The 24,357-nt window shown below is 38.5% G+C and overlaps 1 protein-coding gene across 4 annotated transcripts in view; it reads left to right on the plus strand.

The window, feature by feature from the left end:
- Positions 1–24,357, plus strand: part of TBC1D12 (TBC1 domain family member 12) — a 205,416-nt gene that overhangs the window by 24,548 nt on the left and 156,511 nt on the right. Inside the window, exon 1 of one of the 4 annotated variants that reach the window (XM_037804424.1) lies at positions 4,793–5,890. The exons of 2 other annotated variants lie outside the window; for them this stretch is intronic. In XM_037804424.1, the coding sequence (XP_037660352.1) occupies positions 4,944–5,890 (947 nt within the window). In that variant the 5' untranslated portion in view covers positions 4,793–4,943. Of the gene's footprint in view, positions 1–4,792; positions 5,891–24,357 lie in introns of those variants that run through there. One more of the 4 variants, XM_037804425.1, reaches the window with a different exon arrangement.

Raw genomic sequence — 24,357 nt, forward strand, 5'->3', positions numbered from 1 at the left:
CATCTTCTTAAGAAGCTTGGTTGTGTGGGGAAGGAGAGAGATAAAGCTGTAGTTCCAGGGATTTTTTTTTTTTTTTTTTTTTTTCAATCTGGGCTGCAAGTTGGAATTACTTGGGTAATTTTTTATAATACCCATCCAGGGTTCTCCAGAGATACAAACTGGCCTGGGGAGAGGCTGAGGCATTACTATTTTTAAAAGCTTGCTAGGTGTTTCTAATGTGCAGCAAAGTTTGAGAAACATTGTTCTAAGGGAATGTGGGTAGTGATGGTGGTGATTATAGAAGGTAGAGCATGTTTGAATGCTGTTTGGGAATCCAGCATAGAAAGAAAAAGGCTGAGGATTAAAGAAAGACATAAAGAGGTTTGAGGCCTTTTGTTGTCTCCTTGAGTACAACTGCAGCAAAATAATGGATACTATGGGACTATATTGCACCTGTAATAAATGAGGAATGGGTTATACTTGTAGAATATGATGAATTTTATATATTTTGAGAATTTCTGTGGAAGTCAAATTTTCTTAGAAAATGTAAGAATCCAAGTTTACTAATACTGTTCCATATTTTAATTAAATAAATTAATATTTTACAGCAGAGATTTAGAATATCTTCTTTCATTGTAATAATTTCATCCGATTTATAGGAATGCACCAGGATTATGCCTAGAGTTGTAGTAATGTAATATAAGGTATCAAAAATGCTTAAAGTCAAACTTTTAAGCAACCGCAAAATGATATGCTACACCTTGAAAGTAGACCTTTTTCCTTTGTATAGTGGAGTATCATATTACTTACCAGGCAAGACAAAATTTTATTCCTGAAACGTGGGAAAGATATTAAGAACCCTTGTCATAATTTATTATGCATTACATTTTATTGTAGACAAAGTTAGAAAAAAAATATATATATGTGTGTGTGTGTGTTTCAGTGTTGAAAGCTGAACAGAGAAAACAGTAGTAGCATTGTAAGGGATACATGGTTCATAAAACTTTTGCTGCTGTTGACCATGGGAAAGGAAGAGACAAACAAAAGTAAACTGTTTAGAGAAATTAATAGGTTTAAATGGGTTTTAAACAGTGTGATTTCATAGAGGGAAGAATATAGTACTAGAAAGGAATAAGTTAATAAAGCAGGAAAAGCTTGATAGCAGGAAGAAAAATTGCCAGTATAAATTCTCTAGGCGAAGAGGTAAAAGGTTGAAAAGACAAGAGATTGAGATTAGACTTCCTCAGCTACCCTTATCTTTTTTTTTTTCCTTAAACATTTTATTTAAATAATTTCAAATTTACAGAACAGTTGCAAAAATAATACAAAACCCATAAAGAGAACTCCAACATACACCCACCCAGGTACCCAGACCCTTCAATTTTTTCTTTTAAGAGATGTAAAAGTTCCTTTAATAGTAATAACATAACATTGTGAAACTAAACACTAAATATACAGGGCTTTATGGAAATAGTTCTACAATTATTATTGATAAGCATACAATTCTAAACCATATCTTAGGCAACTATGATTTAGATAAATGGAAAGAGAATTTCTACTTTTGAAAAAGATTCCACACTGTAATGATGTTCATTTTCCCCAAGTGAATCTACATCTCACCAATATGATTTTTTAAATTTACTTTATCGAGGAATAGTTTACAAACAATAAAATACTCCCATTTTAAGTATATATTTTGATGACTTTTGACAATAATCCAATCTGTTTATCCATTCACCTGTTGATAATTCTTGGGGTTGTTTTCAGGTTTTGGCTGAATAAAGCTGTTATGAACATCTCTTAAATCATAAATCTTTGTGTGGACATATGTTTTAATTTTTCTTGGGCAGATACTTAGGAGTGGAATTACTGGGGCAGATGATAAAGGTATGTTTAACTGTCAACAATATATGAGACTTGCCAATACTTTTTAATTTTTTTAATTTTACCATTCTAAAGAGTATATATATATTACCATACTGTGATTTTTATTTGCATTTCCCTGATGAATAATGATGATTAGCATCATTTCATGTGATTATTGGCTATTTATATATCTTCTTTTGTAAAGTATTTTTTAAAATTTTGCCTATTATTAGTTGTTTTTGCATGTGTCTTATCACTGGGTTGTAAATGTTCTTTATATATTCTGGCTAAAAAACTTCAGAAGTTTTTAGTTACTAGTTATAAAAAAAGGTATCTGGGAAAAATAGACACTGTTGACTAATGACTTTCCCAAAACCATCAGAAATCTTTTGGATCAAACCAAACTGAATTTCAACAGTCTTAAAATGGGAGTAGACCCTTCAATTTTAACATTTTGCCATATTTGCTATCCAACTATCTATCCATCAATCTGTTTGTCTGTATGTCTATTTATTTTCTAAACATTTGAGAGTAGGTTGCATTCAGTATGCTCCTTGAACATGTAATACTTTCATGTACATCTCCTAAGAACAAGGATATTCACCTATGAATTGTTCTAATATTTATCAGGTTCAAATATTTAACATTGATATAAAGCTTACAGTCTATATTCTAATTTTTCTTATGTTCCAGTAATGTCCTTTTGGGCCTTTTCTCCCCTATTATTACTTCTAGTCTAGGATGATCTATTGCATTTGTCATCTCTTTAGTTGCTTTCTCTTTTTTTAAATTGTGAAACTATATACAACACAATCTTTCCCATCTCAACCGCTCCAAAGCATACAGTTCACTGGGATTAATCACATTTGCAATGTTATGCTACCCTCACCACCATCCAATACTAGCACTTTCCCATCATTACAAACAGAAACCCTACACCAGTTGTGCATTAACTCCCCATTCCCTTCCATCCCCTTGTAACCTGTACTCTCCTTTCTGTCTTTATGAGTTTTCATATTCCTGCTGTTTCATTTAAGTGGAATCATATGATATCTTTTCTTTGTGTCTGACTTATTTCACTCAACATGATGTCTTCTGGGTTCATCCATGTAGTGACGAACTTTATTCCTTTTTAAGGCTGAGTAATATTTCATTCTATATGTATACCACTTTTTCTGGTAATTTTTTTTTATTAAAGCAGTTGTAGGTTGTATGCACCATGTTTTGTTTATCCATTCATCTACTGATGGACAGTTGGATTGCTTCCATCTTTTGGCTATTGTGAATAATGCTGCTATGAACATTGGTGTACAAATTTCTGTCCCAGTCCCTGCTTTCAATTCTTTGAGGGTGTAAACCTAGCAATGGAATTGCTGGGTTATATGGTGATTCTGTGTTTAACTTTTAGAGGAACTGCCAAACTATTTTGCACAGTGGTGCACCATTTCACATTGCCACCAACACAAAAAGGCTCCTATTTCTCTGTATGCTCGTCAACACATTTTCTGTTTTTTGAGTAACAGCCATTCTCATGGGAGTGAGGTGGTATCCTGCAGTTCTGATTTGCCTTTCCCTAACCTACCATCATTTATCTATCACTATATCTAAACCTCTCCTGTATTAACTTTTCTACCTGTGTCCTGGAACTCATTTCTTTCTTCTGAATGATCTGGACAATAAACACATTGCTAATTATGTCCATGCCACTTGGTCCTTCCCTAGAACCTTAAAAAAAATACTCATTACAAAAAAACGTTTCTTAAGATGGATGGTGGGTATGTGGATGTCTACATACATACATACATACATTAACACAAAAAAGTAAATTAAAATATAAAAGAGTAATAATGAAATACTTTTTGTGTTAATTTTATTTTTTTAATAAAATTTTTTAAGGCTTGACCATACCTCTTCCTCTAATTACTGCTCCATTCTATTTCTATCCTCTCATTCATTGATAAACTTCTAGAATGAGTGGCATGTCTGCTTTATTTCATCCACAACTCTTAATCCCTTGCAATCCAACCTGATGTAATGGCACCTTTGTATTTTTATTGCCAAATTTCTGCCCCTCATTCCATCTTTTTCTCCCCAGACTGCCATTCATAATTCACCTATTTGCATTATGCAGACGATTCTCCAGTCTGCATCTCCAAAGCTAAATCTTAACCCAAGTTGTAGAACTCTATGTTGGATATTTCCAACTGGTCTTTTACTTCACCAGGTGTATTTCCCCTATCAATCAAGTTTTTTTTTCCCAACCCAATTCCCTAATTCTTCAAACCATATTAGCTTCCATCTCAAGAGATTTGTCGTAATGCTGGCTCCTCCTTCTTTATCATTCCTTATATGTGATCAGTTATCAGATCTTGTGATTTCTACTTTAAACATACTTCATTTCTACTCAATTGTCATCATCCCATTTTACTCCATCTCAGGTTGCCTTCTCTATCGTAGCCCCTGTCTGCCTGGCTCCACTTCCTCTCCTTCATTAGGTGATAACGGAGATCTTTTAGCAGAACGATGGTGCTCGGTAAGAACCTTAACTCGGGGAGCATTTCAGAGAACGGAGGGTGTTGGCTTGAGGCGGTGAAGCCCTGTAGTGTGGCAACGGGGATAAAGAGCTATGTAAAATCGTAACATTAACTGTTGACCAATTAGAGCTGGTAGGACTTAACCACTTCTAACACCCTGCATTCTACTCTCATAAATTATATCCAGTGAATTTTTGCTAAGCTAACAACACCCGCTTCTCCAAGAATTTCCATGCTCGGAGTTCTCCAACCAGCCGCCACCATCCAGACGGCGGATCCCAGATTGGCAGCCCGAGAGTATTATCGAGCGGGTCTCTCTAGCTACCGTCTCTATGGTTCGCGGAATCTCCAGGTTGGGCTCGCCCAGCCGGACTTTTGCGCGTGCGCGAGTCCAGGCGTTTGCCCGTTCTCCCGCAACTGTCCGAAACTCTGGGTGGGAGGGGTGCATCTGGGAACGTTGCGGCGGTAGCCGCCGCGGCCCCAGCACCCAGGGCGATTCTGGGGCCGAGCCTACGCCACGGTGTCTTCCGCCGCCTCCCACGTCTGCGGTCAGCTGGCGCTCTGATGATGGGTCCAGAGGATGCCGGAGCCTGTTCGGAAAGAAACCTCAAGTTGTTCTGTATGCCAGCGCTGAAGTCTATGGGCCAGGACGGGAAGAAGATCCGGGCCACGGGAGGCTTTGCCGGAGGCGTCGGCGCTGTGGAACCGCGGGAGGAAGAGGGGGAAGAGGAGGAAGAGGAGGAGACGCCGCCTCGGCAGCTCCTTCAGCATTACCTCGCGGCGGCCGGGGGCAAACTGGAGCCCGGGCTTTGCTACTGTTCGTCCCCCGTCGGCCAGGCCCGCGCTTCGCTGTACTTGGCAGCCTCACGCTCGGACGTCTGCCTGCCGGGCTCGGGCTCCAAGCATCGCGGCGCAGAGACGGCAGCGGATGTCCACGCGCCACGACACTTTTGCATGACCAACGGGGACTCGGGCTTCCTGCCTGGCCGGGACTGTTGCGACCTGGAGGAGGCCCGCGTACTGCCCCGCGCCGGCGCCCGGGAGCCGCGCCGCCGCCGCTCCTGCGGGCGTTTCCGCCTGGAAGGGCCTGGGGAAGAGGGCGCGGATGGCGCGGGCAGTCGGTCCGACTGGGCCGCGCCGCTCGAGGATCCACTGCGGAGCTGCTGCCTGGCGACCGCGGACACCGAAGAGCCGGAAGGCGCGGGCAGCGGCTCGGGAGGCAGTCTCGTAAGCGGCGGCAGCAGCGAGGACTCGGAGCAGCCGGGACCTGTGGAGGGCGCGACCCCAGGCGCTTCGGCCGGGAGGACTAGCGGGGGCACGGAGCCGCTCTTCGGCTTCTGCGACGTTCACTTGAACTCTCGGAACACATTTGAGGTGAGCCGCTGCCAGGGCGTCCGCGACCACCTGCCCTCGACGGCGCCGCCGCTACCCCCGCCCGCCGCGGAGCAGGGCCCCGCGGGGGCCGCAACCTGGGCTCGACGGAGCGGTGGCTTCGCTGACTTCTTCGCCAGGTACAGCGCGGGCTGTGTCGGGGCTCGGGGCGGGCGCGGGGCCCGGGCCGGAAGCGTGCCGAGACTGCCTGGGGTGGCCGCCTCGGAGCGGGCCCCCTACCCGGCGCATCCGGACTTAGCTTTGATTTGTCACTGTGGGAAGAAGAACCCGGTCTTCAGTGTGTTGTCTAGAAACTGCGGGGACGAGTTTGTTTGTCCTCCTGTCAGCTGGAGCTATACCTCCCATTCATACCTGGTTCCTGTGTCCCGCCTGCGTACCACGGTCCTATCTATAGTTTTGCGTTTTCCAGAAAAGCCTCAATTTCTTTATTGTGCCACGGGATTCGGGTGGGTGAATTGAGGGCGGTATGGGTGTTTGAAAAGAAAAGCCACTTTGTAGAGCTATCTGTTTGCGTGGAGTGTAAGTCCATTCAAGTAGTTGGGAATTATTGAAATTATGTGAATGTGTATTATAGCGTTTAATAATTTGTTTTAGTGGCCTTTATTAATAGGTAGGTAGTTTGATGTTTAGATCTTGATCCCAGCCTTTTAAGCTAAATGGCTATGACTTTATCTTGGAAATCCCTTAAGTAGGTCTTTACTTTTTTCACTTTTATTTTAACTTTTTGATTTGTGATTTCACATGATATACTTGAAATTAAATCATGGTGCTGGACATTGCAGGTTTCGGAATGGAGTTTTGTTGGTTTCATAACAAATAAGCAGATGAATAAGCAGAAAATAGTCAGAAAATGCTCATTTCAACGCACATTACTGGAAAAGCAGTTTCCCTTGAGTCAAATTTTAACACACTTTTTTTTTTTAATCTCTAGTCAAATAGGAAAGTATTCCCAATATGTAACCCCTCCGTTTCATAGTTCTTTTTTTTTTTTTTATGATTTCTGCTCCCTTTTCAGAGATCTTGAATATAACCAGAAGTGAAAGGAAAAAATTCTGTGGCTAAAATTTTAGAGGGCTGTACAAGTACTGTGCATATTTTCTGGTTGTAATTAGTGTTTCATATACCTTTCTCTATTATCCTTTTTTGATTGTAACTAATGTTTTTTTATTGTAGTTAATATTTCCATTCCTTTTTCTTCTTTATTGTCCCTTTTCTGCTGCTGTTTGTATGAATTAAATTATAAAGTTGTTTAAATCAAGATTAAGGAATCTTAATTTTGCGTCACTTATAGGACAGAATACGAAGTAGTGAGATATGTATTTAAAGCTCATGGTGTCAATATTCTGAAAGATCTCAGGGTTAGTAAAGTTTATGTATTTGTAAGAATGTGTGGCTTTTAGTTCTTTTTTGCTTGTTTTATCTACCTTAGGCATGTTTTATGTCAGATGCAGACAATTTTAGACCTAGAAGGACTCACTAACTATACCTGGAGATCACAAATTCAACCAGTATATCTTGAGTGCTTGCTCTGTGTCATGCGTTAGGAATGGAGATAATTTGGACAGTGGTCCCTGATCTGGAGGTGGAGTGCAGGCTACCACATATGCGTTGTAATTTAATAACAAGACAGACCTATTAAAGGAGGCTTTCATGTTATCAGTAGTGAGCAGTAATTTTGACCTTATTTTAAACTTTTTTACTTGTAGACTAATAGAACTTTTATTAATATAGCTAGGTGACACTTATATGATCATATTATTCATATATATTAGAGCACTGGATTTAAATTTAAAAAGCTTAGGTGCCCTGAAGTTCATTTCTCTAAGCCTAGTTTTTCTTAATTGAGATCTGAATGACAAGACTCTAGGATTCATTACTTCCTTTATATATATTCTTGGGAAAGGGCAGGGTCGGAGAGAGATTCAGATTTTCTTTTAGCATTTGGCAGAAGCCTTAACTGGATTCTGAACACCTTAGTGGTAGGGATCGTGAGAACCATCTCCGAATCTACAATACCTGGCATTGATATGAAAAAGCACAAACGTAAGTTGAATTGACAAACTTGATGGACTCCCCTTCTTTACTGTTCTCTAGGTAGTACGATTTTAACGAAATCCACCCATCCACCCATCCTCCCCAGGCAGAATAACCAGAAATTGTCTTTACCCCAAAAACCTGAGTGTTTTTTCCTTTGTGTGAACAGCTGCCATTTGCAGCTCTGAAGTTCGGGAGAGGTCTCCCTTTGGGGATATCTTGTTCTAGGATGGATTCTTGTTTGGGGGTGCAACCCTACTCTCAGTTCATCATCTACATAAGGAAGGTCAGTCTCTAAAGAAGGAAGTTTATTTAGCTTTTTGGCAGAGATGGGATTAGAAACCAGGATTCCCGATTTCCATTCCAGGTATACATTTGCTCACAACCCCTGTTCACCTATCCTTCTTTGCTTTCCCACCTGATTCCCTTCTCTGTCCCCTGCCATTTCTCTTTCCCTTGACTGAGCAAAATCTATAACATAAATAATTTTAAAAAATATTTTCAGGTTTGTTTTAACTTAAGTAAAGAGGGAAGAAACATTTTACAGCAATATATCCATTACTACAAAGTGTTGTGTTCTGTTAAGACTTATTCAATGATATGTCCTGTCAATACAGGGTAGAAATTATATCAGAGATACAGGAATTTGGTCCAGGATAGAACTGTTCTCATTTTGGAGGGCCTCAGTGGTCATCTCCTGCTTTCCCTCCCCTCCAGATGAAGTAAATTCTGTTTTAGCTCCTGTTGGGGATTTGCTTTATCTTTACATGCGCACCTCTTTCTGTTTATGGTACCCCGGAGATCCTTGACACTTCTGTCTATAAAAATTTTGAATGCTAAATGGGTACTATTATTTCCACCTCCACCAGCTCGGCAATGAGGAGGAGATAAAAACTTTTTTTTAATCACTTGCATTTCCAGGCTAGCCTTTGTTCCTCAAGTATCTTTTTTTTTTTTTTAATTTTTTAATTTTTTTAAAATTCTGTTTTTTAAACATAGTAACTAAACTCATGTTTTGTTTTCAAACTAAAATGTTTTATTTTTTACATAGACACTCTTTATAGATGTATCTTTTTAGGCCATTTAACATTTCTGAAGCTTCTTAGGATTACACTGGCATAGGTACTGTTATTTAGGAACAAGCGGGTATCTATCTGTGTCTTTATAATGAATCATAAGAATTTGGTGGCCTTAAGGTGAGGAAGGTAAGAAAGTATTGAAGTTAAAAAAAAAAAAAAACACAACACATTATATATTCTGGAAAATGTACATCCATGTAGCTTTCCCTGTAATTGTTAATTTCTGAAGCTTCCCTGAGCTCTTTTTATAACAGTTGGGCTGAAGAGAGAAGACTAAAGTTTCTTTTAGTGATTTCTTTTCGTATCTAAACAGTCTCTATTCTCTCCAATAAGAAAATTGATTAAACGGTATATTCTTTTTATTAAATATACTGGGGATTTAAAATTCCAGCATTTATAATTTTCTTAATTTAAGGTTTTCAGAAAACACAAAATCAATCATATCCCTTTTTTCCACCCAGAATTTGCACTACTTAACAAAATCACAATTTGCCTAACTGAGCCATCATAGACTTCTCAGATACAGTTCCTTTATTTGTTCCATAGTGTTTATTTCTTCAAGGCAACTAAAATAAAAATTATAGCTTGTGTGCTGGTTTGAATGTATTATGTCCCCCAAATGCCATTATCTTTGATGTAATCTTGTGTGGGCAGACCTATCAGTGTTAATTAGATTGTAATTCTTTGAGTGTTTCCATGGAGATGTGCCCCACCCAAATGTGGGTGATGACTCTGATTGGATAATTTCCATGGAGGTGTGGGCCCACCCATTTAGGGTGGGTCTGACTTAAATTACTGGAGCACTATATAAGATGAGACAGAAGGAGTGAGCTTGCTACAGCCAAGAGGGACACTTTGAAGAAAGCACAGGAGCTACAGATGAGAGACAGTTTGAAGACGGCCGTTGAAAGCAGACTCTTGCTCTGGAGAAGCTGAGAGAGGACAAATATCCCAAGTGCAACTAAGAGTGACATTTTTGAGGAACTGCAGCCTAGAAAGAACATCTTGGGAGAAAGCCATTTTGAACCCAGAACTTTGGAGCCAGCCACGTGCCTTCCCAGCTAACAGAGGTTTTCCCGACACCATTGGCCATCTCCAGTGAAGGTACCTGATTGCTGATGTGTTACCTTGAACACTTTATGGCCTTAAGACTATAACTGTGTAACCAAATAAACCCCCTTTTATAAAAGCCAATCCAACTCTGGTGTTTTGCATTCTGGCAGCATTAGCAAACTAGAACAGCTTGAAAGCTAGTTTCACAAAAAACCTCTTGTTCAACATCTCAATAAAGAAAAGGCAAAACAACAAACTTCTGATGAGATTTCAAAGATTTTTAAGCTCCCCAAAGCAAGTAATTCTTTAATTCTGGTGTGGTATAATTATTTATGAGAAAAAAAGAGCATCTATTGAGATCTAAATATAATAGTTTTGTTACTGCAAGAGACTATAAAAAGAAATGCAGAAGCATTTCTTTCTAGTTCATGAAACTCCTTTGGACATTACATATGTTAATATAATTAATATGTTCAACATTTTAGAAAAGCTGAAAAGAATACATAAATTAAGAATTTGTGAGAATAAAAATAAGAGCCTGTTAGGATTTTAGAATGTTGTGGAGCTATCCATTATGGTAATATTAAATTGGGGAGCCAGTGGCTCAAGAGCCTTTTGTATCTTTTTCCCATGTCTGATCCTTTGTATCCCCTCAGATCCAGCATTTCCTTAAAAACATAACAAAACACCACAAGGATCTGCACTAAACCAGTGGAAGTCCAGCATTGATTTAAGGACTTCACCTTTGAAATTCTTTGTTTTAAGGTGGAAGGTTAGAGATGTGATATTCTGAATATAAATTAGGTAGAAAGTATTTATATTGTGAAACTTCCATTTTTGTGGGACTGTGATAATTTAAGCATTCAACCATATTTTATTTTGAAGCGCTAAGCTAAATTAGAATTTTAATACTGTAGTCCAGGAGGCAAAGCAAATAAAATTGACTATTACTCCAATATTGACTTGGAGTACTTGTTTGGTAGAAATTTTCTGAGCTGTCCAAATGGGTATAGAGATTTATTATCTATTTTTTTAAATAAACTTTTTAAGTATTAGAGTGGTTTTTTTTTTTTTTTTTTTTTTTTAGAGTGGTTTTAGATTTATAGAAAAGTTGCAGAGCTAGTACAGAATTTTTACATATCCCTCACCCAGTTTATCCAGTTGTTAACATTACGTTATTGTGGTGTATTTGTCACAACCAAGGAACCAACATTGGTACATCACTATTAATTAAACATCACACTTTATTTAGCATATGGCTTTTGACTAAAAGGTTTTTATTTGGAGAGAGATTATGTTTTCTGTAAAATCAGATGTTTAAAATGGAAAGAACTTCAGGGATCACTTTATCTAATTCCTTATTACTCTAAAGAAAACAGACAATACAGTCATCAGAGAAATATTTTATTTGCTAGAAATGGTCCAACAAGGTAATATTAATTTAATGTTAGAAGTTAAGTAAGGAGTGAACTGGAGCAATGATTTTCAGGCCTTTTCGTTTCAGAATATTTGGGGCAACATTTACAAAGATTTAACAACCAGTACCTGTTTGCCTCTAGAAAAAAATGAAAGTGTACATTAATTCTATGTAATTTCATATTTTCCAGAATTATTTTTCATATGTTTTCTTTTTTTTATTCTTAAGATAATCCTGTGACCTAGGAAAGATAGGTTTTATTTTTATTTTACAATTATTTGCCCAAAGTCAGATAGCTAATTAAAATAAGAATCAAAACTAGACTACAGATCTGATTCCTAGGATTTGAAGCTAATGTACTTCAAATTCTATGAATTATAAGTAAAAAGTTTAAGAACAAAAACATAGCTTTTAGTGTAGACAATACGATTGGCTTGAGTGATAAGCAACTTGGCCTTTTCCTAGGTTGCTGCTTCTGACATTAATTAACTGTGTGACCTTTAGCAAGTCACATTTCTGAGCTTCAGTTTCCTAATCTGTAAATTTCGAGATTGGGCTAAATAATCTGCAGAGTTCCTTCCAGCTCTAATATATGGTGATACTATATTACACAGTTCTGCACACATTGTAGTAGACCTCAAATATTTGCTGGCTAAATATTACAAATGTGAACTGAGTTAAAGAGGATGCTTAAAAAACAGGATTTTTTTTTCCATCTGTGAAATGAGAGGCTTGCCAGAGAAAGAAATATCCCCTTCAACTCTAAATTCTACCTTGAATATTTCATTCAGTAAAGATCTAAATCTCTCACTAATCATGCTCAATACCACTGATCTTTATTAAGTTTCTTACTGTTAGATGTTACAGACCAATGGCTTTTATATATATTTTTTTTTCTTTAGCAAATTCTAGGTGTGATTTTTTTTTTTTTTTTAATGATTTCTTTGGGGTAGCAGAGAGAATAGGGTAATAAGAAAATTCTACTTAATCAGTCAACTGGGATTTAAGATTTTAACCTCCAAACTATTAGTTATTTCTCAAAGGCTGCCAGTGTTCCATTTTGGTGAACTAATAATCTAGTGCAGTAGTTTCTAGCCTTTAGTATACTTCAAAATCACCTAAAAGCATTTTAAAAACAATTAGATCTCCTGAATCCACACTCCTCACCAGATTCAGAGGACCTGCTTTGGGCACATTAATTTGCATTTTTAGAAAATCCTCCAGTTGATTTGGATGTTCAGGCAAATTTTAGTGGATTTCAGAGTAAAATAGCTTAATCCTATGTGACATCTTCAAACTACGGAATAGTGTAATGGTTAAAAGTGCAGTGTTGGCATCAGACTGCCTAGGTTTGAATCAGCTAACTAGCTGTGTAATTCTGGACAAGTTGCTTAACCTGTCCTGATGTTGGGGATGACAGTGATACCTACATTTTAGGATTGTCATGAGGATTAGGTGAGTTAGTATTCTAAGTGCCCTTTAAAAATTATGTGACATGTAGTGAGGATTCAAATGTTATTCACACTACAACAAGACCATCAGATCCCCCTTCCCAACTCCACCACTTAAATCCTCTAGTTTATAGAAAGGAAAATGCTGGAATGAATTTTTTGTAATGCTGAATAAAATTATGTAATTTGGGCAGTAGGATATTGTTAAACTAAATTTGTAACTGGGATTGGATGGACATTAAAATGGACTTTGACATAGTTAGTGTTGTAGTTTCCTAGGGCTTCCTTAACAAAGTACCATAAACCACATGCTTAAAACAGCAGAAATTTGTTGGTTCATGGTTCTGGAGACCAGAAGTCTGAAATCAAGGTATCAGGAGGGCTTTGCTTGATCTGAAACATGTAGATGAGAATCCTTCCTTGCCGCTCCTGGTTTCTGGTGTTTGCTGACAATTCTTGGCAGTTCCTTGACTTGTATGATACATCTTCTCTGTCTCCACATGGGCTTCTCCTTGGAGTTTATGTGTCTAAATTTCTTCTTGTAAGGATACTAGTGATGCTGAATTAGGGCCCACACTACTCCAATTTGGCCACATTTTAACGAATTACATCTTCACACATATCTTTTTGGGGACATAATTTGACCGATAACAGTTAGTGATATGTAATTTCCCAAAGTCTCAGAGCTTTATCTAAAAAGCAAATTTGAGAAGGAGTTAAAAGGAGAGAATGTTGAGGAAGATTAAAATATTTGCAACTTTTATTATTTTAAGCAACTTTTACAGGTAGGCAGTCAATTTTTTAGTTTAAGTACTTGAAATGTTTGACTTGGCTTTATCATACATTTCATTTTTCATCTTTTGTGGTGGGAGGGTTTCAGGGAAGAGTGGAAACATTTGGGAAAAATCAAAGGGAAGGCCAGCTCTTATCCATGTTGCTAATTTCTTCCTAGGAACTCTGTTGGCTGTGCTGAGTTTGTCCTTAGATAATTCTGATTCATAGTTGCTTGGACCCTACTACAGTGATTCTTAAGCGTTAGTGTGTAAAATAACTTGGGGAGTTTGTGAAGAGTGCAGAATCCTTGAGGCCCGCTTCTGATTCAGTAGGTCTGAGTGGGACCCAGCAAGAACCTAAATCTTTAACAAGGGCCCCAAGTGATTCTGATGCAAATGGTCTCAGAACTTCCTATGCTGTTTAGATAGGCATGCCTGCCTATTTCATGAAAGAGCTTTAACTTATAAAACCTTACTCAGGTCTCCTGAAAGTGGCATCATAATTTTCTCATTTTACAGCTTGTCAAAAAGGGTGTTATTTTTTCTTCCTTCTGATGCTTCTAGTTGTAATTCTTTGTGCCTTCAAAAAGAAATCCTGCACACTGTACATGGCTTACTTGCCACCAAAATTTGCCCTGTCAGCCTTAATTGAACTTCTTATTTCTGTGGCCAAAAGAAGAAAGAGGAAAACCCATGTGACTGTCTGGGTTTTCAGCAGGTTTCCTGCATTTAAGAGAAGTTTACCTTAGGATGCCAAGCTACAAGTCATGCTTCTAAACTAATTAATGTTAGTTTGAAACTAAACATGTAGGGTGAATTATATACCCCAGAAAAACATGTTCTTACATTCCTGTGTTTGTCAACCCATTGTAAATAGGACCTTTTGAAGATCTTATTTTTAGTTAAGGTCAGACCAACCAAATCAGGGAAGGTCTTAATCCTATTACTGGAGCTTTATAGAGAAGGCCAGAGGGAGGAGCCAGAAACCTGTAGTCAATGAAAGGTACTGCCATGCGTATTGCCATGTGATGGAAAAGCCAAGAACCCAAGGATTGCCATCTGCTGGCACCAGAATGTCACAGTGTTCAGGCAGAAAGCATTGCCTTGCTGATACCTCAGTTTTAGACTTTTCTAGCCTCAAACCTGTAAGCCAATAAATTTTTGTTATTTAAGCCATTTTTAGTATTCATGATTAAAGCAGGGAAACTAAGACAACAGATTATCTTCATTGTCTTTCTTATTTTTCTACTCTGCCTACCTCAGTGCCTTTGTGGGTGTTTCTGGCCACTTCTTTCCTTATATGTATTTTGTATCCTTTTTCCTATGCTCCTTTGCTACTTCCTCTTAACTTCCCTAATGTCCTCATCCCGCCACCACCTCTTTTTTTTTTTTTTAAGAAATTTTATTTTGAAATAAATTCAAACTTAAAGGAACAGTTGCAAAAACAGTTCAAACCCCATACATAGAACCCCAGCATACCCCAACTCCCCTCCCCTGATACCCTGATCCACCACCTTTTAACATCCTGTCACACCAACATTTCTTTCTTTCCCTCCTTCTCTCCTCCCTCCCTATCTATCATCCATCATCTATTGCTCTGTCCTCTGAACATATGAAAGCAAGCTGCACACATTTTGAACAGACACTATAATTCACTTATACCTTTCCCATGGACAAGAACATTCTTTTATGCAGTCCCATTAAGTGCAGCTAAGAAGTTCAAGAAATTCAACATTGATACAAACCTTACATTCTATATTTCCTTTTTTTTTTCTTATGTCCCATTTGTGTCCCTTTCAGCTTCCTCTCCTCCATCCTCAGATCCCTTCCAGGATCATCCCTGGCATTTAATTGTCATCTATTTAGACTGTCTTTTTTTTTTTTTTTTTCAATTGTGGAAACATATACACAGCCTAAATCTTCCCTTTCCACCCCCTCCCTAGCATTCCATTAGTGGGATTAATCACATTTAGAATGTTGCAATGCTATCACGTTCCCACCATCCATTTCTAGAAGTTTCCCTTCACCCCAAACAGAAACCCTACGCTCATTTCTTAACTCCCCATTGCCCCTTCCCCCACTTCTCGGAACCCCTACCCTACTTTTCATCTCTATGGTCATATTCTTTGATACTTTCTTTGTGTTTACCATGGGGCTTAAATTTAACCTCTTAAATCTATAACAATCTTGTTTTCCTTTGATACCAACTTACTTCAATATGACACATACACTATGTTCCTTTACTCCCTCATTCCCCCACCTTTATGTAGTTCTTGCCGCCACCACCTCTTAAGAGGCCATACAGTACCACTGAAATATTTTTTAATGACTAGTATATATATGTAAGGTTAAATTTAGGCTTTAAAAGTTTAGGTTATTAGTATGATAGAATCAGTACTAAAAAGTACATGTGTCACTCCCCTTTGTCTAGTTTATGGATGGATGAGTAGAAAAATAGGGGAAGGAAACAAACAAACAAACAGACAAAGGTACCCAGTGTTCTTTTACTTCAATTGCTCTTTTTCACTTTAATTATTATTATTGTTATTTTTGGGTGTGTGCTAATGAAGGTGTCAGGGATTGATTTAGGTGATGAATGTACAACTATGTAATGGTACTGTGAACAATCGAATGTATGATTTGTTTTGTATGACTGCGTGGTATGTGAATATATCTCAATAAAATGAAGATTTAAAAAAAAAAGTACGTGTGTCAAAGGGTAAGATAAATGCAATATACAGTTGAACACAGTATATTTTTACTTGAGATCTGGTGCTAAAAGGAAAGGAAAGTTTCTCCTACAGGCACCATGGTAAATCCAAACAGAATTAGAATCCCTTTGATACATGAGGAGAAAATTCAGGCTTTATTTCCAGGAAGATAAACTGCACAGAAATTTAGGTTCTGTTGTAAGTTATTCAAGTTTAAATGTGCAAAATAACCCAAGAGAATAAATAGTTTCTGTATTATTGAAGAGAGTGGTACAAATTAAAATTGCTTTTTGATTTACATGGTCCTTGATACTCACACACCGCCCCCACTTTGGATTGACTGTTTGTCTTCATTGGTACTACCTAGAATCAAAGAGATTTATAACCCTTGAATGCTGTTTGGAAAACAAAGGATTTGGGTGATAATCTCTAAAATTTGTTTTCTGAAGACTGTTAATAAAACAAAAATTTTTGATAGGTAAATATATAAGGTACTCAGCATAACAACTGAACATGTAACCAGATATCTTTGTGATATTTTATCAGAAGCAAAGTAATACTCTGAAGAACAGTAGGAGAGTGATTAACTTTCAGAATTGGGCATGCAAATAAAATAACTGAGAACTATATTGTATGAAAGAAAAATTTTAGAGTAAAATGCTAGTTATGTGTTTTAATGAGGAACCAAGGTTATTTTGCTCTTACAAGACTACCAATATACACTTTTTAAATTTAGTTTTCCATTTAATGGAAACATCATAACATTATATATTTTAAAAAGACAGTTACCTTGGACAGGTTTTAACTGTATTTCTGGAAGACAAGTTCTATCATGTATACCATCAACTCAGAAAGTGCAAAATGTCAGAAATGAGCAAAATTGTCAACAAAACAAAACGCCAACAACAACCCTAGAGCTAAGTGTCTGTCTCCTTATTTTTAGAGAATTTAGACACCTGATAGATTGTGGTTTAGCCACTGCTTGGAATGTTTTGCTGACAAGGAGCTCAGTTTCCTCAAGGCAGCCTGTTGAGGATATTAATTTTTAGAAGGTTCTCTCTGTTGAAGCACAGTGTGTTTCTTTCTAATGTTCATGATCCTAATTTTACTCTTTAAAGACACAAAGAACAAGTCAATTCTATTATGTAATCACCCTTCAGATATTTAAAGATCCCTGCTAGAGCTTTTTTTTTTTTAATGGAACTTCACAGATTATCATATATAGTTCTCATGAACTAGTTTGCAAATTCCTTACTATGTATTCAGTCAGTAAATGCTGTTGAGCCCCTATCATATGTACTAGGCACTAGGCACTAGAGAAATTAGATAGATAAAACATTTTATTTAAAAACTTGACAGCAGCAACTTCTGGAGTCCCACCAGCACATAATAAGAGATTTGGAAAAGCAGTAGGCAGTGCATTTCATTATCTTTTTTTTTTTTTCTTTTTTTTTGATAGGTGTTTTGTCTGTTAGTATTTTTTTTTCTTCCCCTTTTCCACCCACTCCCCTTCCTTCTGGTTATTAGTTTGGCAGACTGAGTGGGTGGGAGAATTAGAATTCCAGAGTGACAACAACATAATACTCAGGATGTCTGGTTTTCAACAAAAAATTAATAAAACATACAGGGACCCAGGAAAGTATTGCTCAGTCACAGGAAAAAGAGAATTTGATGGGAAATAATCCAAAGGAAGTGCAGTCTCTGGGATTACTAATCAGAGATCTTAGAACAACTCTCATAAAGAGGATCATAAAAGAAAACATGGACAGAGAACTAAAGGAAATCAGGAAAACAATATATGAGCAAAATGAGAACTTCAACAATGAGATATAAAGTATAAAGAAGAACCAAATGGAAATTCTGAAATAACTGAAGTGAAAAATTCAATAGAAGGTTCAAGAGCAGATTGGAGGAGGCAGGAGAAAGTACCAGCAAACTTGAATACAAGACAGTTGAAACTGTCCAGGTTGAGGAGCAGCAAGGAAAAATAATGGAGGGGGAATAAAAGAGCCTGAGGAAACCTGTGGGACACCATCAAGTATACCAATACATGCATTAGAGGAGTCCAGAAAGAGAAGAAAAAGATAAAGGCCAGAAAAAATATTTGAAGAAATAATGGCAGAAAACTTCCCACATCTGGTGAGAGATATGAATATAGAATTTAGAGATGCTCAATGAACACAAAACAGGCTGAACTCAAACAGATCTCTTCTAAGACACATTATGATAAAACTTTCCAGAAAGACAGAATCTTAAAAATAGCATGGGAGAAGCAACATGTAATTTATAAGCAATCCTTAATAAGATTAACATCCGATTTCTCAGTAGAAACCATGAAGGCCGAATGGCAGTTGGAGGGCATGTTTATAAAGTGCTGAAATTAAAAAAAACAACAACAACAAACCTGTTACCTGAGAATGATATACCTGGCAAAGCTGTCCATCAAAAAATGAGTGATAAATTGAGACATTTCAGGACAGACAAAAACTGAGGGAGACTTACTGTGCTGGTTTGGATGTATTATGTCCCCCCAAATGACATGTTCTTTGATGCAATCCTGTGGCAGCAGATGTATTAATGTTGATTAGGTTGGAGTCTTTGGATGAGGCTGTTTCCATGGAAATGTGACCCACCCAACTGTGGGTAATACCTTTGATTAGATTATTTCCATGGAGGTATGGCCCTGTGCATTCAGTGTGGGTCTTAATTAGTTTACCTGAGCCCTATAAGAGCTCAGAAGGAGCTGGTGCTGCAGCATAGAGAGACATTTTGAAGATGGCCATTTAAAGCTGATGCTGACATTTTTGGAGAATGCCACTTTGAAATGCAACCTGGGAGCAAGCAGATGCCAGCCACGTGCCTTCCAAGCTAACAGGTTTTCTGGATGCCAGTGGCCTTTCTGTAGTAAAGGAATACTCATGCTTATGCATGGTTTAGACACTTTTATGACTGTAGAACTGTAACTTTTTAACCAAATAAACTACCTTTATATAAATCAATCCATTTCTGGTATTTTGCATGATGGCAGCATTAGCAAACTGGAACGTTTACTAATGCTAAAGGGAGTCCTCCATGTTGAAAGGACAATGACAGTATCTTGATGCTGGATGAAGAAATAAAGATCTCCAGTGTAAATAATAGTATAGGTAAATATAAGTGCCAGAATTATTTATCACTTGTAATGTCTTATGCTTCTTATAAGGCTTAAAATTCAAATGTATAAAAAACAAGCATAGGACTTCTGGGAAGATGGTGGATTAGGAGAGACAAAGCAAAATTCTCCTCTGTGAAGAATAGATAAAGGACAGAAAGCACTCCAGAAAAGCAGTTCCAGGGTTCCACTGGCTGGGCAGGGACTTCTACACCCATAGTGAGTGTGTACATGGAGGTGAGAGATTGCATTTAAGACACATGAGTATTTGGCCTGGAACGCTGCTGCTGGAACAGTCGGTTGAAGCCAGCAGACAAGTGTGGAGGGGAGCAGCCTTCCATGCCCCGGGCACCCTCCTCAGTACTTGGCTCAGGTGATAACCGTTTGCAGACCTGTGGCCAAAAGCCCCCATGCCAGGGAATGGCAATTGGAGCAGAAAGATGAGCATGGAAGGGGGCAGCTTTCCATGCCCATGCAGCCATCTTTGCAGTTGGCTGGGGAGGTGACCCTTCACAGCCCCACAGTCAAAAGCTTCCTTGAGAGAATTTGGGATTCGGCAGGCTTGTGATGCGTCTACTCTTTGTCCATGGAAGCCTGCGTTGTGCACAGCCTAGAAGCAAGGGTGCCGCATAGAAGTGCCAGGAGCCCTCCCCCAGTATCTCAGGGACTCGCGGGTGCATGGCAGACAGGGACTGTGGGGCATTTGAGCTGGAAGGTGAGATGAACAGCTCTGAAGCCCCAGAGTACTTTACCTGCAGCCCTGGGAACAGCCAGAACCGCCGTGTCCTGCAGCAGACTCCCTGCCAAACTGCATAGGGCACAACCCCCACCCACAGGACTGGCAGTCCCCAGTGTACCAGAAAATTGGTGCACTGATTGGACTTCCACATGATTTGGACCCCCACTCAATGAATAGACGAAGTTGAGGGAGAACTGGCTTGAGGGGAAGAGGTGGCTCAAGAGCATCGTCTGCTGGTAGGTCAGGGAAAGTGCATTCCACCAAGCTGTAGGTGCCAAATTATAGATAAAGGTTAAAATAACCCTGCATATCCTAAAAGAACCCTATCAAGATAAGAAAATGCAAAGACGCCAAAAACAACAAAAAGTTGTAAAGCATATGAAGAAATCAGAAGATATGGGTAACCCAAACATCCAATTTAAAAAGCAAGAGGAGACATAGAACTTGGAGCAATTAATCACAGAAATACACACAAGCATCAATGTCATGGCTCAGGATATAAAGGTCATGAAGAAGACTGTAGAAGAGCACAAAGAAGAATTTGTAAGAGTAAATAAAAGAAGAGCAGATCTTATGGAAATAAAAGGTACTGTTGATCAAATTAAAAATACTCTTGAGACACATAAAAACAGTTTTGAAGAGGTAGAGGAACGAATTAACGAACTCGAGGGTAGGGCGATGGATTGAGAAAGCACAAAAGAACAAATGGTGAAAAAATAAAAAAATTTGAAATGAATCTCAGGGAAATGACGGAAAACGTGAAGTGCGTAAATATAAGACTCGGTGTTCCAGAAGGTGAAGAGAAGAGTAAAGGGCTAGGAAGAGTATTCAAAGACATTGTTGGAGAAAACTTCCCAACCCCTCTATATGACATAAATATGCAAATCAGAGATGCCCAATGAACTCCAAATAGAATAAATCCAAATAAACCCACTCCGAGATATATTATGATCAGATTGTCAAATGCTGAAGAGAAGAAGAACATTCTGAAAGCAGCAAGGGAGAAGCTATTCACCACATTCAAGGGAAACAACATAAGACTAAGTTCTGACTACTCAGTGGGCACCATGGAGGCAAGAAGGCAGTGGTATGACACATTTAAAATTCTGAAAGCAAAAAATTGCCAGCCAAGAATTCTTTGTCCAGCAAAGCCCTCCTTCAAAATTGAGGGAGAGCTTAAAGATTTCACAAACAAATGCTGAGAGAATTTGTTAACAAGAGACCTGTCCTAAAAGAAATACTCAAGGGAACTCTACCAGCTGAGGTTAAAAGAAAAGAGAGAAAAGCCTGGAGAAGGGCACAGAACTGAAGAAAATTATTAAGGGTAACTTAAAGGAAATAAAGAGAGAGAGGGGAAGAAATAGATCTGACCTAAGAATAAGATGGCTGATTCAAGAACTGCCTTCACAGTAATAACAGTGGATGTGAATGTACTAAACCCTCCAATTGAAAGATATAGATTGGCAGAATGGATATAAAGTATGAACCATCAATATGCTGTTTACAAGAGACTCATCTTAGATCCAGCAATGCAAAGAGACTGGAAGTGAAAGGATGGAAAAAATATTCCACACAAGCTACAGCCAAAAGAAAGCAGGGGTAGCAATACTAATTTCAGATAAAATAGACTTTAAATGCTAGGATGACATGAGAGACAAAGAAGGATACTATATACTAATAAAAAGGACAATTCACCAAGAAGAAATAGCAATCATAAATGTTTATGTGCCCAATCAAGGTGCTCCAAAGTATATGACAAAAATATTGGCAAAACTGAAGGATGCAATAGACGTTTCTACAGTAATAGTGGGAGTTTTCAATACATCACTCTCTCCTACAGGCAGACCAACCAGATAGAGGATCAATAAGAAAATTGAGAACCTAAACAATGGGATACATTCATTAGACTTTACAGACATATATAGAGCATTACATCCCAAATTGCCAGAATATACATTCTTCTCTAGGGCTCATGGAACTTTCTCCAGCATAGATCATATGCTGGGGCATAAAACAAGCCTCAATAAATTTAAGAAGCTTGAAATTATTCAAAGCACATTCTCTGACCACAGTGGGATGCAACTAGAAGTCAATAACCATCAAAGATCTAGAACATTCACAAATATCTGGAGGTTAAAGAACGTACTCCTAAACAATCAGTGGGTCAAAGAAAAAATTGGAAGAGAAATCACTAAATATCTAGAGATGAATGAAACGAGAACACAAAATATCAAAACTTATGGGATGCAGCGAAGGCAGTATTGAGGGGCAAATTTATAGCTCTATATGCATACATTAAAAATGAAGAAAGATGATTCAGGCCCTTGAGGAAGTAATTTCTATATTCAATAGGCCAGGAGATGGGGTGGGGCAGCTACATGAATGCATGACCAGGGAAGTGGTACTCAGGAGTCTAATTGCTTCTCGTGTAGACTTTCAACCACTGCTTCTGTTTTTAGCCTCCCCACACCTCTGTTTGCAGTGGGTTCTAGAACCTTCAATATTGCAGCCTGTCTGGAGGCCTGCATTTGCTTCCTGTAGGTGCCCTCTATCCCATCTATACTCTGATATTAACTATCACCGGCCTTTGTATTCATTTCCCAGAGCTGCTGTCACAAATATCACAAACTGGTTTTTTCTTAACAACAGGAATTTATTGGCCGATGGTTTTGAATCTAAAAGAATTTCAAAATCGTGGGATTGGCAACAGCATGCTTTCTCCTTGAAGTCTAGAATCCTGGTGCAGGCTGTCTGTAATCTTAGGGGTTCCTTTGTTTGCATCGCTGTCTCTGTCACATGGCAATTTCTGTCTCCATTTACATGCTCTTCCAATTTCCTCTGAATTCTACCTTCTGGCTCTCCCCTGTGATGTTCTCTGTCTTCTGGCTGCCAGTTCTTCTCTTTGTAAGGCCTCCAGTAATCTGGATTAATTCCTACCCTCATTTAGTTGAGTACACCTTAATTAAAAACATCATCTTCAAGAGGTTCTATTTAAATTGGGTCCACATCCATTGTAATGGGAATTACAGATTAAGAACGTGTCTAAGTTGGAGTACATAATTCAATCTACAGCAGCCTGTTAAATTGATAATTTCTCATCCATCTGCTTTTCAGCTTCCAAAATCTTTTCACTGTCATTTTATGTGGTTTCAGCAGGGAGAGAGCTGAGGTAAACATTAATACTCAGTATTTAAAAGGAAACTCTCTCCTCTACCCCTAACACAACCCACTCTTCTCATCCTTCAGACAGCTGCTGAAATTTTGTCTCCCTGGAAACCTCACCTATCTGTTCCCATTATCCATGGCTGCCTAACAACCTACCCTAGGACTTATTTGCAAATGACAAAAACCATCATGATGGAGGAAGAGGATCCATTTCAAACCATCCAGTACACAAGCTGCTTGTCATCTGGAAGGTTAGCTGGATACTTGGTCCTTGTCCACATGACCTCCTTCAAGGGGCTGTTTGGGCTTCCTTACAGCAAGGTAGCTGAGGTCCAAGAGTGAGTGTTCCAAGAGGCAGGAAGGGGAAACTGCTGGTACCTTAAGGCCAAGGCCTGGAAACTGGCACAGCATCCCAGGCACCATATTCTATTAATCAGTTACAGAGCCTGCCCAGATTCTAGGGGAGAGGAAACAGTTCCTTTCCCTTGCCTGAAGGAGTGTCAGAATATCGGTATCCCTCTGTATCTGCTACCCGACCTATTTTCCCCTCCCTCTGCTCTCATGGTACCCGTATTCTCTTCCTTCATAGTACTTAATGCAGTAAACTGCTAGTACTTTGGAAAAAAAAAAAATGAAGAAAGAGCTAAAATCAAAGAACTAATGGAACAACTGAAGAAGCTAGAAAATGATCAGCGAACTAATCCTAAAGCAAGTAGAAGAAAAGAAATAACAAGGATTAAAGCAGAATTAAATGATACGGAGAACAAAAAAAAAAATAGAATAAATAAAACCAAAAGTTGGTTCTTTGAGAAGATCAACAAGATTGACAAACCCTTAGCTAGACTGACAAAGTCAAAATAGAGAAGACCCAAATAAACAAAATAATAAATGAGAGGGGGAGGACATTGTTGCAGATCCCGCCAACAAAAAAATCTTAAGATCCTCTTCAAAAAAATCATAAGAAGATTCTATGAACAACTGTATGCCAACAAACTAGACAATTTAGAGGAAAT

The sequence above is a fragment of the Choloepus didactylus genome, chromosome 15 (genome assembly GCF_015220235.1).
Source record: "Choloepus didactylus isolate mChoDid1 chromosome 15, mChoDid1.pri, whole genome shotgun sequence".
Classification (NCBI taxonomy): domain Eukaryota; kingdom Metazoa; phylum Chordata; class Mammalia; order Pilosa; family Megalonychidae; genus Choloepus; species Choloepus didactylus.